At 42.7% G+C, this 15,513-nt stretch overlaps 1 protein-coding gene across 1 annotated transcript in view; it reads left to right on the top strand.

Moving 5' to 3' along the window:
• Positions 1–15,513, top strand: part of phykpl (5-phosphohydroxy-L-lysine phospho-lyase) — a 48,063-nt gene that overhangs the window by 13,527 nt on the left and 19,023 nt on the right. The window contains exons 4-7 of the mRNA XM_043703577.1: positions 1,946–2,020; positions 2,276–2,363; positions 2,460–2,576; positions 12,733–12,815. Of these exons, the coding sequence (XP_043559512.1) occupies positions 1,946–2,020; positions 2,276–2,363; positions 2,460–2,576; positions 12,733–12,815 (363 nt within the window). The remainder of the gene's footprint in view (positions 1–1,945; positions 2,021–2,275; positions 2,364–2,459; positions 2,577–12,732; positions 12,816–15,513) is intronic.

Raw genomic sequence — 15,513 nt, 5'->3', positions numbered from 1 at the left:
TTGTTATAGGGGATTCTATAATTAGGGGGACAGATAGTATCCTTTGCAAGCCGGATCGGGAGTCTCGCATGGTGTGTTGCCTACCCGGTGCCAGGTTTCGGGATATCTCTGACCGGCTTGAAAGGATATTGGCGCGGGAGGGGGAGGATCCAGTTGTTGTGGTCCACGTTGGGACTAACAACATAGGCAAAGCTAGGGTGGAGGACCTGTTTGGGGATTATTGAGCACTAGGAAGGAAATTGAAGATGAGGTGTTCTTCCTCCAGGCAACTGGTGGTGAGGAAGCAGCGGTGAAGGAGGCCCAGGATCTCGGGCTGGTCTAGCAACGAAGATGTAAATTCCAATGAAGCTGTTACTTTTTGTGTCAGAACTGGAAAATAACAGTGAACTCTTCCAGATTATTGTTTATACCTAAATGACTTGTCCTACCTGCCAATCTTCTCTTCCACCTATCCACTCCACCCTCCCCCTTGACCTATCACCTTCATCCCCTCCCCCACTCACCTATTGTACTCTATGCTACTTTCTCCCCACCTCCACCCTCATCTCATTTATCTCTCCACCCTTCAGGCACTCTGCCTGTATTCCTGATGAAGGGCTTTTGCCCGAAACGTCGATTTTACAGTTCCTCGAATGCTGCCTGAACTGCTGTGCTTTTCCAGCACCACTCTAATCTAGACTCTGTGAATCCTTTCTAACATATACATGTACACAATACAAATCACTTATATATATCAAGGTGAAATGCCTGAAATTCTTTAACTTTGGTGATCAGCCCTCCATTTTTAATATAATGTGAAAACATAGGCAGTCAACTCCAATTTTGGTTCACTTTAAATATTTTCTTGTATTCTGTTTTACTGTTTGTTTTTTCCTAAGCAGATCCTGCCTACCCTTTGAAGGAAGCAGTTATTTTTCCTGGCCAATATATAGTCTTAAGGACCCATCTCCTAAAACAATAAAATTCCCGTGTAACAAAAGCTGGACTCTTTAATCCATGTCTACTGCCATGGGCATTTTTCCAAACTTCCAAAGAGAATGTTTAACTACTAGTGAGAGAAAATACTGAAAAACAATCATGTATTTTTTCTTAATAATCAGTAAGTCTTATCCAAATGTTAATGTAATAATGCTCTTAATATGCCATGGTGTACATTTCTGTTGGCCAAATATAATCTTTATAACAAGTGTTTCCTGTGACCCTGGTGAACATTATCATGAAAGAAAGATCTGCTCATTCCCTGTCATTTCTTACTAAATTATACATATCCTGCCCCACTCTATATGATTATTTGTCATTTACCCTATAAGGAAATAGTAGCCGAGTGTTTCTGGTGCTGGTCTAGCAACGAAGATGTAAATTCCAATGAAGCTGTTACGTTTTGTGCCAGAACTGGAAAATAACAGTGAATTCTTCCAGATTATTGTTTAAACCTAAATGGGTTCAACAGCTCCTCAGCGGACAACAGTCTACTCCTAATCCGAGTTGATATTTTTAAAACAGGGTCTCATTATAAGTTGGCTGGCATACCACAGCAGACTGTCTACTCAACTAGATTGTCCTTGAATCCTGATTAAAAATGACACAATCAGGTTCTTATGTTAGAAAAATCTAAGAGAAATGTTGGTGCAGCTTCCATATCATTTTGCTAGCCAAAAAGAACCTCTTTTCTCTTTTCTCGGGAAAAATGGCAAAATCACACAGAAATTCAGAATGAAAGTATATAGTGAATGCAATATCAGATAACTGAGAATTTACATTTTAGAAGGATCCCACAATTAGCATTTTCTTTATACACATTCTGTGTAAAGAATGTTAAAATATTGATTTTTTTTTGTGGGGGGGATATTAAGTGTGTCTTATGTACGTAATGAGGAGACAAATTTGATATTTTCAATTGTTCATGTACAGTTAAAAAATGATGAGATTCCTTACTTCATTACAGTTCAGAGGCAAATGATCTTGCTCTCAGGCTGGCTCAACAATATACCCAACATGAAGATATCGTTGTGTTAGACAAGTAAGTTAGTTTAAATAAGTTTGTGAATTGCTGAGTCAACATATATTTCAAAACCTATTTCTTTAGCAAATTTTCAACGTTATTCAGTTTTCTTAACAGTAGTATCCTGCATGAGTTCCGTAGCCAACACCTGTATTATGTTGAAGATGACAATCCCATAGTATTACAATATTTAGGGTTGTTTTGCATTAAACTATGGCTCTACCTTAATATAATGTAAATGCTACTGACCACATTCTGCTTTTGTATTCAAAGTGCTTACCATGGACACCTCAATTCATTGATAGATATCAGTCCTTATAAATTCCGAAGTCTAAGACCACAGAAGGATTGGGTTCATGTGGTATGTTGAATTCTCATAATTAAACTGTTAGTGTTTATCACAGGATTTGTTCTGTGACCTTTCTCTCAATTAAAACAAATATTACTTTCTGGACAGGCACCTATTCCTGATACATACCGAGGCATGTTCAGGGAGGATCACCCTGATCCAGCCTTGGCTTATGCAAATGAAGTGAAAACTGTCATTGATGAAGTAAAGAAGAAAAATCGTAAGGTACAGTGCTATGTTATGCCATATCACTAAATGAAACAATCCAGAAAGAAATTCTAGAGGCAGGAATATGGAACTGATTTTGTCTCACTAACACAATGAAAATTGGGCAAGATGAAGTTCTACCAAATTATCACTGATTAACATAGGCACAAGAATAAAAGATTCAAAATAGGAATCAGAAGAGGTTTCTTTATACAAAGATTTGCAAAACTGGAATTGACATCTAAGTCTAGTGGTAAAGGCTGAAACTATGTGAGGGTTTGAGGTCAGAGTGGACAGGTGAACGAGGGGAAGATTGAAGGAATATGGTAAAAGAATGCTTACATTTAATCCTTACATGAAGGATGAATGCTATCAAGAATCCATTTGATTGAGTGGTCAATTTGTTCTGTAATTTCAATTGAGCTATATGTGTAGTTAGGGAAAATTAGTATTGACTCCGAAAATCATTGTTTTTTCTGCCAACTGTTCTGTATTTTGAACCTCAAGTCTAATTTTTTTAAATTCCTTGTTGCTGCAGATGTTTTATAAATTTCCATGCTATTTCATTTGGAACAATAGACACTAGGAAAATATTTTGGTTAGACCTCATTTTCCAGTGACAGTCTAATGGCTTTTCTGGAAGTGGATGTATAAAATTAGCAGGTTTTGGTGTGACACCACCATAAATGCCCATTCACACTCACTGTCTAGAGATACTGTGGTGGAATTAGCCACAAATGTAATCTATGATATGCAAACAAACAACGATTAAGACATGGTTAAAAAAAAAACCTGATGTCATATTATCAGCTTACATCTACTTTATTTGTTCACAGATGTGAACTTTGCTGGCAAGACCAGCACTTATTGCCTATCCTTAATTACACTTGAACTGAGTTTCTTGCTAGATTAGTTTAGAGGGTATTTAAGATGATTTAGATTACTTACAGTGTGGAATCAGGCCCTTCGGCCCAACAAGTTCACACCAACACGCTGAAGCGCAACCCACCCAGACCCATTCCCCTACACCTAACACTACGGGCAATTTAGCATGGCCAATTCACCTAACCTGCACATTTTTGGACTGTGGGAGGAAACCGGAGCACCCAGAGGAAACTCACGCAGACATGGGGAGAATGTGCAAACTCCACACAGTCAGTTGCCTGAGGCAGGAACTGAACCCGGGTCTCTGGCGCTGTGAGGCAGCAGTGCTAACCACTGTGCCACCGATGCATGTACATTACTTTTGGTCTGGAGTCACATGTAGACCAGACCAGGTAAAGATGATACAATTCCTTCCGGAAAGAAAATTAATGACCGAGATGGGTGTTTACAGCAAAAACAATGACTTTGTGCTGATAATTACACAATTAGTTTTTTCCCTTTATTCCAGATTTACATATTGGATTTAACTTCCACTAGCTACCAGGGTGGGACTTGAATCCATACCTTCAAACCCTTAACCTGGAAGTCTGGGTTACAAGTCCAGTTACATGACTGTTATTTCACCCTGGAAAACATATGTATGCACATTCATCCAGAATTTAATATTGGAAATTGACATCTGAAAGGGATAAGCAAAAATCATAGTCAAAAATAAGGTTTGTGTTGTATATTGCTGTGGATCTAACCACCACCAATTAATGATTTTCTTAATTCATTCAGGAAAAAAGACTATCACTGGCTGGGCCAACATTAATTGCCCAACGCATGTTGCTCTAAAGGTGGTGCTACCTTCTTGAACTGCTACTGTCCATTTGGGAAGGCTAGATCAACAATACTGTTAGGGAGGGTTGAGTGAGGACGCTACCATCAATTCTCCATACTGTAGTGGGTCTAAGGGTTTGTATGTTCCAGTGATAGAGGATAAACTACCCATGACTATTAAAATATATTGTTCTTGTTTTAATGACAAAATGTTGTTCATTGCATGATAACGAAGGTACAAGTTACATTGGTGAGTCAGACATAAAACCTCAGCATATCAAGGACCAGGAGCACGTATAACCTGTTTGTTTCTCCATCCAAGACTGGATGACATTGTTAGATTAGGTGAGTTTAATACAGTCTCCAACATTAACCCTTTTATAACTATTGCCTTATAAAACAGATTGATTGATTCATTGTTGTCACATGTACCAAAAGACCGTGAAAATGTTGTTTTGTGTGTTATACAGATAGATTATATCATACGAAGTGCATCAGGGTAGCAAAACAGAATGAGAGTGTTACTGTAGAAGATGCAGAGAGAGAGAGAGAAAAAGATCAGAATTAACATTTGAGAAGTTCATTCAAAAGTCTGATAACAGCGAGGAAGAAGCTGTTCTTGAATCTATTCGTTCATACATTCAAACTTTTATATCTTCTGCCCAATGGAAGAAGGTAAAAGGCAAAATGTAATTTCAGTGGTGAGAAGGACAATGAGATGCCATGTTCACAAAGCTAAACAGCAGACTGTTGTTGTCTTGTGGTGTAGCCATAGTGTCCCTATCTGTAAGCCAGAAAGTCTGGTTTAAGTCCAACCCGGCATTGTGATGTATCATAACATGTCAGAACACACTGAATCGAACTGAATTGAAATGAATTAGCTTTATTGTCATGTCCTCATATTTGAGTATAGTGAAAAGTTTACAAGTTGCCACTGACAGTGCCACCTTAGGTGAAAGGGTACCTAGGTGCAGATTCTTCAGTCCAAGCTCTGAGGAAAAAAAGAATTAGAGCATAAAGAAAACAAAAAGCCAGTATTGCAGATTGTAGGAATAAATTTGAAACTAGGGTAATAAGAAGTTTAGATCAATGGTCCTTCCCACCTGTCCATGCTGGCACCTAGTCTACAGACCACTTCGAGCTTAGGCTGGGAGACCACTCTTAAATGACCTTGAATGCCATGTTCTGCTGACAGACTGTCATGTCAGGCCAGGAGAATATGGGTGAAAACACTTTTGAGTTTGTCTATTCTTTTTTAAAATAGTTTTAGGTAGGTACTTACTGAGTTTGACTTGATAAAATGGGACTCAGTAATCAGTATCTTCACTCCTCCAAACAGATGTAGTTTACGTTAAAGATCCTCCCCTCTCAGCAAGAATCTGTCTTACATTCGCTCCTTCATGAAAATCGACCTGAATAGCACTTATCGGACTGAGATTTAACAAGAGAACATAACAGAGTGGTACAGCTCTGAACAGCTTTGGATTTCTGTATTTAATTCTGCAATCCTAAAACAATACTACGTGGCCAACTTTCTATCCCTATAGATTAATGATTCCTGCTGTTAGTGGCTATTTAGCAATTCTCACTTTAGTCTAGGAACTTAACAGTTAAGCAAATGGTTAAATTTTGTTTTCATAGTGACTATATTTGAGTAACCAAACAGTAGGTATTTGCAATAAAAATATAACCTGTGAAGATAATGGACCCAGTTTTACTTCTGTCAAAGTGAAAAGATTTTGAGTGAGTTAAGGTGGTTAAGGTCCATCACCTTGTATCAGCATTCAAACATGTTAGAGATGTAATGGTTTTTTATCCCAGTACAGAGGTGGGAGAAGGGAAGGGCCAAATATGTCTGTACAGAGAAGATGTATCTTTTAACTCCTCCCACTTCCTTCAAATCTAAGGATCAGTAAAGCGTCCTAGGCCCAAGCATTTTCAGCTGCTTTACCAAAGATCTTCCCTACATCGTAAGATCAGAAGTGGGGTTTTTTGCTGATGATTGCGCAATGTGCACCAGCATTTGTAAGTCATAGAGTCAGAGAGATGTACAGCACGGAAATAGACCCTTCAGTCCAACTCGTCCATGCCGATCAGATATCCCAGCCTAATCTAGTCCTACCTGCCAGCACCCAGCCCATATCTCTCCAACCCCTTCCTATTCATATAACTATCCAAATACCTTTTAAACGTTGCAATCATACTAGCCCCCAACACTTCTTCTGGCAGCTAATTCCATACACATACCACCCTCTGCATAAAAAAGTTACCCCTGAGGTCTCTTTTATATCTTTCCACTCTCACCCTAAACCTATGCCCTCTAGTTCTGGACTCCCCCACACCAGGGAAGAGACTTTGTCTATTTACCCGATCCATGCCCGTCATGATTTTATAAACCTCTATAAGGTCACCCCTCAGCCTCCAACACTCCAGGGAAAATGACCAGCCTATTCAACCTCTCCCTATAGCTCAAATCCTCCAACCCTGGCAACATCCTTGTAAATCTTTTCTGAATCCTTTCAGGTTTCACAAAATTCTTCTGATAGGATGGAGATCAGAATTGCACACAATATTCCAAAGGTGGTCTAAGCAATGTACTGTACAGCCTCAACATGACCTCCCAACTCCTGTACTCAATACTCTGACCAATAAAGGAAAGCATACCAAATACCTTCTTCACTATCTTATCTACCTGTGACTCCACTTTCAAGGTGCTATGAACCTGCACTCCAAGGTCTCTTTGTTCAGCAACACTCCCTGACCTTACCATTAAGTGAATAAGTCCTGCTAAGATCTACTTTCCCAAAATGCAGCACCTCGCATTTATCTAAATTAAATTCGCTCTGCCATTTCTCAGTTGATTGGCCCATCTGATCAAGGTCCTATTGTAATCTGAGGTAACCTTCTTAACTATCCACTACACCTCCAATTTGGTGTCATCTGCAAACTTACTAACTATACCTCTTATGCTTACATCCAAATCATTTATATAAATGATGAAAAGTAGTGGACCCAGCACCGATCCTTATGGCACTCCACTGGTCACAGGCCTCCAGTCTGAAAAACAACCCTCCACCACCAACCTCTGTCTTCTACCTTTAAGCAAGTTCTGTATCCAAATGGCTAGTTCTCCCTGTATTCCATGAGATCTAACCTTGCTAACCTTTTCGAATGCCTTACTGAAGTTCATATAGATCGTGTCCACCACTCTGACCTCATCAATACTCTTTGTTACTTCTTCAAAAAACTCAATCAAGTTTGTCAGACATGATTTCCTACGCACACAGCCATGTTGACTATCCCTAATCAATCCTGGCCTTTCCAAATACATGGCTGAAAATGTGTTGCTGGAAAAGCGCAGCAGGTCAGGCAGCATCCAGGGAACAGGAGAATCGACGTTTCGGGCATAAGTCCTTCTTCACTTTCTCCTCAAAGATTTCATTCCTTTCCAAATACATGTACATCCTGTCCCTCAGGATTCCCTCCAACAACTTGCCCACCACTGACATCAGGCTCACTGGTCTATAGTTCCCTGGCTTGTCCTTACCACCCTTCTTAAACAGTGGCACCACGTTAGCCAACCTCCAGTCTTCCAGCATCTCACCTGTGACTATCGATGATATAAATATCTCAACAATGAGCCCAGCAATCACTCCCCTATCTTCCCACAGACTTCTAGGGTACCTCTGATCTCGTTCTGGGGATTTATCCACTTTTATCTGATTCAAAACATCCAGCACTTCCTCCTCTGTAATAGGGACATTTTTCAAGATTTCACCATCTATTTCCCTACATTCTCTATCTTCCATGTCCTTTTCCACAGTAATCACTGATGCAAAATACTCATTTAGTATCTTCCCCAACTCCTGCGGTCCCACACAAAGGAGGCCTTGCTGATCTTTGAGGGGTTGTATTCTCTCCCTAGTTACCCATTTGTCCTTAATGTGTTTGTAAAAACCCTTTGGATTCTTCTTAACTCTATTTGTCAAAGCTATCTCATGTCCCTTCTTTCCACCCTGATTTCCCTCTTAAGTAGACTTCTAGTGCCTTTATACTCTACTCAATATATGCTTCCTCCTTTTCCTTAACCAAACCCTCAATTTCTTTATTCATCCAGCGTTCCCTAAACCTACCAGCCGTTCCTTTCATCCGAACAGGAATATACTGTCTCTGGACTCTCGTTATCTCATTTCTGAAGGTTTCCCATTTTCCAGCCATCTCTTTACCTGCGAACATCTGCCCCCCAATCAGCTTTTGAACGTTCTTGCCTAATACCATCAAAATTAGCCTTCCTCCAATTTAGACTTCAACTTTTCGATCCAGTCTATCCTTTTCCATTACTATTTTAAAACTAATAGAATTATAGTCGCCTGCCCCAAAATGCTCTCCCACTGACACCTCAGTCACCTGCCCTGCTTTATTTCCGAAGAGTAGGTCAAGTTTTGCACCTTCTCTAGTAGGTACATCCACATAGTGAATCAGAAAATGTTCTTGTGCACACTTAAAGTCCTCTCCATGTAAACCCTTAACACTATGGCAGTCCCAGTCTATGTTTGGAAAGTTAAAATCCCTGACCATAACCACCCTTATATCCTTACAGATAACTGAGATCTGCTGACAAGTTTGTTTCTCAATTATCCACTGACTATTAGGGGTCTATATTATAATCCCAATAAGGTGATCATCCCTTTCTTATTTCTCAGTTCCACCCAAATAACTTCCCTGGATGTATTTCCGGAAATATCCTCCCTCAGTACAACTATAATGCTATCCTTATCAAAAACGCCACTCCCTCTCCTCTCTTGCCTCCCTTTCTGTCCTTCCCGTAACATTTGTATCCTTGAACATTATGCTGCCAGTCCTGCCCATCCCTGAGCTACGTTTCTGTAATTGCTAGGATATCTCAGTCCCATGTTCCTAATCATGCCCTGAGTTCATCTGCTTTTATTGTTAGGGCCCTTGCATTGAAACAAATGCAGTTTAATTTATCAGTCCTACTTTGTTCTCTGCTTTGTCTCTACCTGCCCTGACTGTTTGACTCACATCTTTTCTCAATTGTACCAGTCTCAGATTGATCTCTTTCCTCACTATCTCCCTGGGTCCCACACTCTACCTTAATAGTTTAAATCCTCCTGAGCAGCTCTAGCAAACCTCCCTGCCAGTATATTAGTCCCCTTCCGATTCAGGTGCAATACATCCTTCTTGCACAGATCCCATCTACCCCAGAAGAGATTCCAATGACCCAAAAATGTGAATCCTTCTCCTGTACACCAGCTCCTCAGCCATGCATTAGTCTGCTCTATCCTCCTATTCCCACCCTGACTAGCTCACAGCACTGGGAGTAATCTAGATATTACTACTCTCGTGGATCTCCTTTTTAAATTCCTGTCTAACTCTCTATATTCTCCCTTCAGAATCTCATTGTTTTCCCTTCCTATGTCATTGATTCCAATGTGTACAATGACCTCCTGCTGGTCCCTCTGCCCCTTGAGAACATTGTGCCACCTCTCTGAGACATCCTTGAACCTGGCACCAGAGAGGCAACACTCCATTCTGATTTTTAGCTGCTGGCAACAGAAACGTCTGTCTTTGCCTCAGACTAGAGAGTCTCCTAACACAGTTGATCTCTTGGAACCTGAGATCAACTGTGTTAGGAGACTCGCTAGCCCGAGGTACAGACAGACATTTCTGTTGCCAGCAGCTAAAAATCAGAATGGTGATGTACCCCTCATTGCATTAGAGGCAGTCTCGATACCAGAAACTTGGCAGTTCTTGCTACATTCGCCTGAGAATCCATCACCCCTACATTTTCCAAAACAGCATACTTGTTTGAAATGGGGATAGCCACTGAAGACTCCTGCACTACCTGCCTACCTCTCTTACCTTTCCTGGAGTTAACCCATCTATGTGACTGTATCTACAACTTTTTCCCTTCCTATAACTGCCATCCATCACATCCCCTTGCTCTTATAAATTACTCATTGTCTCTAACTGTCTCTCTAACTGATCCATTCGATCTGATAGGATTCGCAACCAGCAGCATTTATTGCAAATATAATCCTCAGTAACACGTAAACTCTCCCTAAACTTCCACATCCAATAAGAAGAGCATATCACTCTACTAAAGATTGCTTCTTCCCATCTACAGACCCAGAAAATAACACTGTCTTATTCCTCGACAAAACACTCCTCCAGGCTAACCTAATATTTATGGTTTATATTTTTAAGTTTAATCAAGAGACATATCTCAATAAAATATATAACCAAGTAAGAAACCACTCTACTCACTACTGCAGACTTACTGTCAGGCTACACTTAAAAATATTCACTTATCTGTTTCTGTGCCATGACCTCTCCCAAACAGGTTTCTCCAAGATCAGTTGTGAATTTCACTGTTTGTTAATTTTCCTAAACGCACTCCGATGTCCATCGATACATGAATTCAAAAAGCAAAGGCAGTAACTGAGCAGGTTCACTGCTGTGTCAGTTAGCAGTGTGGGTTTCTTTCTCTCTCCTGCATTGACCTTACCATGTGCTGCCTTTGTCTGTCCCTCTCCCTTTTAAAAGTGCTGTTGTTTTGACTTTTTTTTGTCTCCAAAGTTCCAAAACAAGGGAACAGCAATTGCTGCTCCTGGAATTCGAGAAAATCACCCCCAACACCTAACATACCTCAAAAAACAGGCAGCCCGTTACAGCCAGAAATGTTTCCTGTCCTCCATCTTGGATTACCCAGAATTCTTTCCTCAGATACTAAATGCAGAGTATGCTGGACAATATCAAGGCTTGGCCTGACAAGTGTCAAGTAACGTTCAGGCCACACAAATGCCAGGAAATGACCATCTCCAACAAGGGAGAATCTAACCATCTGCTTTAAAAATCAATGGCATTACCATCACTGAATCTTCCACTGTCAACAACCTGGAACTTACCACTGACCAGAAACTGAACTGGATTCATCATATAAATATGTGACAACAGAACAGTTCAGAGGCTAGGAATCCTGCAATGACATCGTGAGTACCCAAAACCTATCCAGAATCTACAAGGCACAAGTCAGGATACGATGGGATACTATCCACTTACCTGGATGAATGCAGCTCCAACCACACTGGAAGCTCACACCATCCAAAGCAAAGCAGCCCACTCGATTGGCAGCATGTCTATCAAATAAGTAGAGTTACGGGACAAAAATCTTAAAATGCCGTCCAATAATCATGAACAAAGTCATGTTTTGTTTGCAAAGAAATATCACAGTTTCCTAATACAATCTGCAATAGCTGTCCATCGTGGGGAGTTTATCTTTGTATCGAGTGAAGCATGACTGGTAGTAATAAATAGCTCAGTTTCATCAGCCCAAAAAAATTCCGTGCCTCCAATGCTTAGTAACATCAGTGTGTACTATCTACAAGATGCACTGCAGAGTTTCACCAAGTCTCTGTAGGCAAAACTGCATGACCACTTCCATCTAAAAGGACAAGGACAGCAAATACATGGGAACACCACTGCCTGCAAGTTCAACTCCAGGTCATTTATCATCCTGACTTGGAAATACATTGCCATTCCTTCACTGTTGCTGAGTCAAAATTTTGAAACTGACAGCATTGTGGGCCCACCTATAGTGCAGGGATTGCAACAGTTCAAGAAGGAAGGTCACCACTTCCTCCAGGGCAGCTATAGCTGGGCAATATATTTCAGTTCAGTTGTGCAACAATGTGGTTACCTCTTAAAAGTCTCTGGGTGATTAAGGATAGGCAGAAAATGCTTTTGTAACCAGTGATGCACACATTCAACGACTGGAATATCAACCCATCTTTTATTTCTTTCTTTGTCTTATTAACAACCTGGACCACTAGCTCTAATATAATTTAATCTTCCTTAACCGTCCACCTTGTCACAGACCTTCGCATTTCTTCTTTCCAGCCCACGTTCCCCCTTTTCCCTGTTTTTGTAATTGAAGAAATCTCTTAAATATCTCTATTGTGATAACTTGATAGATCTGATACTTCGAACTCTACTGGCCCCCCATAGACCCTGCCCGATGATCTCAAGTACCTCCTTTTGTTTTTACTCCTGTGGTCCAACATCTCTAGTATTATTTTCTTTTATATTAGTGAGAATTCAAAAGCTGTTCTATCTTGTGGTAACACAGCTGAGGATGTTTGTGCCCTGTAAGGCAGTATCTAGACTAGTATTCCAGCAGAGGTCAGTGTAAAGGGTTCCACCTTGGAAGCTCTCACCATTCTTTCTCCAGTTACTTGGCAGTGAGATCACGGGTACTGCCCAATATACACTAGCGCTGCAATCAGCTAACTCAGCAAATATTAGACTGAGAACTTGGCACCTTTGCTGTCCGATTAGCTCAGTCCACACCAGACACTGGGGAAATTAGAAAGTTGTGGACTTTAGTTCCAGCATGTTAATATTCACTACTAATTTCAATTTTTTTTCAATCTTCCTATGTCCCCAGATTGCTGCATTTTTTGCTGAATCTTTACCAAGTGTGGCTGGTCAAATAATTCCACCTGCAGGATATTTCCAGAAGGTTGCAGAGTACGTATCAAATATTACTTTGTCTAAATTTGTGAATCATACAATTCTTTCTTTAGCTGTTTTAAGTGTGTATTGCCAAATCTTTTCATCTGACACTTATCAAACCAATTCACAAGAAACACAAAAGCAAAGAAAATTCATGTTTATACTGAAAGAGGAGAAAACTGAATGGTCAGCAAGTGAACTCTGATTGGTAGAGGTATTACTGTGAAGGATGGACTAGTTATGATGACTGAATGCAAATCTTTGTTCACATTTTAAACAGGTTGAATCTGATTGACCAAGGCATTGCCCTGAAAAACAGAGGCTGACACTTATTTACATTGAAACAAGCTCAGTATGTATATGTGTTCTTTGAATCTGTAAAGAATAGGGTCCTGTATGTTAATATATGTTGTTTCCAGGATACACAAGTGCACTAGCGGAGCCCAAATGACTGCGTGGGCCCCCTGTTTTGGCTCGGAATATGTGTAGTTCCTGAGGACCAGAGGAAGAGATTCTGCTCGAGTGTTGTAGGTTCGACGCAGCGGATGTGTGCTGGCTGGGGAGAAACCACGGGGATTGTGTTGCGAGTCGTCGGAGCTGCTGGAGACCATTGCTGGATTGTGATTGAACGTTGGAGGATCGTTTGGTTGTGCTGACCTGCTCTTGGTAGATCTTTATGCTGGCTTCGGCCTAACGCCAATTCAGATATCAGCCAACCTCAGAGCTATGGCCTCAGCAGCCACTTGCAGCCCTGGCCAGGGCATTCGCAACACAGTCAGGGTGACTCTGACGAAGGTGGAGGAGCACACAACGGTCGATTGGACGGTGTTCATGAAGAAGATTTTGCTGGAGTGCTGCGGGTTCGAAGCAGTGGACGTGTACTGCCTGCAGGATTTCCCTGCGGCAGGCTATTTCGACGTGACCTTCAGGAGCGTGAGGAATTGTGAGCAGCTCCTGAAGGTCTTCAAGGAGAAGGAAGGGGAACCTCTGTTCTCCATCTTGTCGGCGGTCCCGTTGTGTGTGCTTCCTGCGCAGAGGAGTCGGGTTGTAACAATCCAGATTAAAAACCCTCACGTCCCAGCAGCAGATGTCCTGACCTTCTTGAGAAGATACGTCCAGGTTGAGGGAGAGAGTACCGATGTGGTCGATCCTTTCGGGATCTGGACCAGCAAATTTGCGACATGCAGTCCTTTAGCATCGCCAAGCCGAAACTACAAGCAGGAAGGCCACCCGCCCAAGGAATGTAAGGAGGCCAAGAACTGTAATCTGTGCGGAGAGGCGGGCCACATGTACAAGGCCTGCCCAAGACGAGGGGCCGCCACCTACGCACAGATGGCCGGAGGTGGCAACACGAGCCGTGGACCACCTAAGACCAGCAAGGTACCACAAAACAGCACGGGAACGGTGTCTGGTGGCACCCAGAAGGAAGGGCAGGCTGTAGCGGAGCAGACGGCAGACAGCAGGGAGATGCAGCAGCCGATCAAAGCACCTTCAAGACAGATGGAGGAAATGGAAGAGGAGGGATCAAACGAGGCAGAGGATTGGATTACTGTCAAAAGCAGGAAGAGGAAACCTCCCAAAGCCACCCAGCGAAGGGGGAAGCGACACCTACACGACGAGGATACAGGCAGCTCTTCCGACGGTGAGGATGGGCGCAAGGAGGGTTGTCACCAGAGGAAGAGACAGAGCGCCATGGGGAGAAAGGAGGACAGCACCGCCCAAGCAGGAAAAGACGATCCCTCTGAGGGGACGGGTAAAGGCCTCCCCCCACCCGGTGAGAACCAAGAGGTACCCACCGGCCCACAGCTCCAGGTAACTGGGAGCAGCGGTCCTGTGACAGCCCCGCTGTCTGATGGAGAACAGGACCATGCGGACCCTGGGCCTGACCCGAAGACACCAGAGCGGGGAAATGGCTCCAGCCTGGAGCCGGACAGCTACCTCAGCCCTGGGAGGGTCCAGGAGTTTGCCGTCACCACGGGGATGCACACAGCTACCCCCGAGGGGCAAGACCAGCAGCAAATGGACAGTGTTAACCTTGTAAACTGTTAAAATGGGGTCAAAGATTGCCAGCATCAATGTGCGTAGCATCAAATGGGCTACGCGATGTGTTTCTATGATGGCCTTCCTGGCCAACGTTAAAGCCGATGTCCTGTTTCTGCAGGAGTGTGGGATACCGCACCTCAGCAGCTACAGGAGATGGTCGAGCTTGTGGGCCCATGGGCCGTCAGTTTGGTCGGGGGGCAACGATAGCCATGCCTCCGGTCTGGGTATCCTGTTGCAAGGAGGCAACTTCACCATCTCCGAGGTTAAGGAGGTGGTGGGCGGGCGCCTCCTCGTCACCGACGTCATGTACAGGAACGCTCCCCTGAGACTGATCAATGTGTACGCCCCAACGGGTAAGAGTGAACGGTTGGCCGTCCTGCAGCAGCTTCCATTGTTGCTGGCTACGTCCAGGCCGGTCATTCTGGCTGGAGACTTCAACTGTATCATTGATGAAGATGGACGATCCGGCGGGGGAGACAGTAAACTGGACGCCACGTCCAGAGCCCTGATGGACACGGTAAAAGATGCCAAGCTGCACAACGTCTTCAGCACCCCTGCAGACGGAGCGCAGCGTAGATATACCTGGTCATGGGCAGACGGGTCTATCCGCTCAAGGATAGATTATCTGTTTGTGTCCTGAATGCTCTCGGTCAGATCCACCGACGTCAAG

Source organism: Chiloscyllium plagiosum, chromosome 14, assembly GCF_004010195.1.
Source record: "Chiloscyllium plagiosum isolate BGI_BamShark_2017 chromosome 14, ASM401019v2, whole genome shotgun sequence".
NCBI lineage: Eukaryota > Metazoa > Chordata > Chondrichthyes > Orectolobiformes > Hemiscylliidae > Chiloscyllium > Chiloscyllium plagiosum.
The sequence above is the reverse complement of the archived record's forward strand: the minus strand, read 5'-3'. Positions and strand labels throughout refer to the sequence as shown.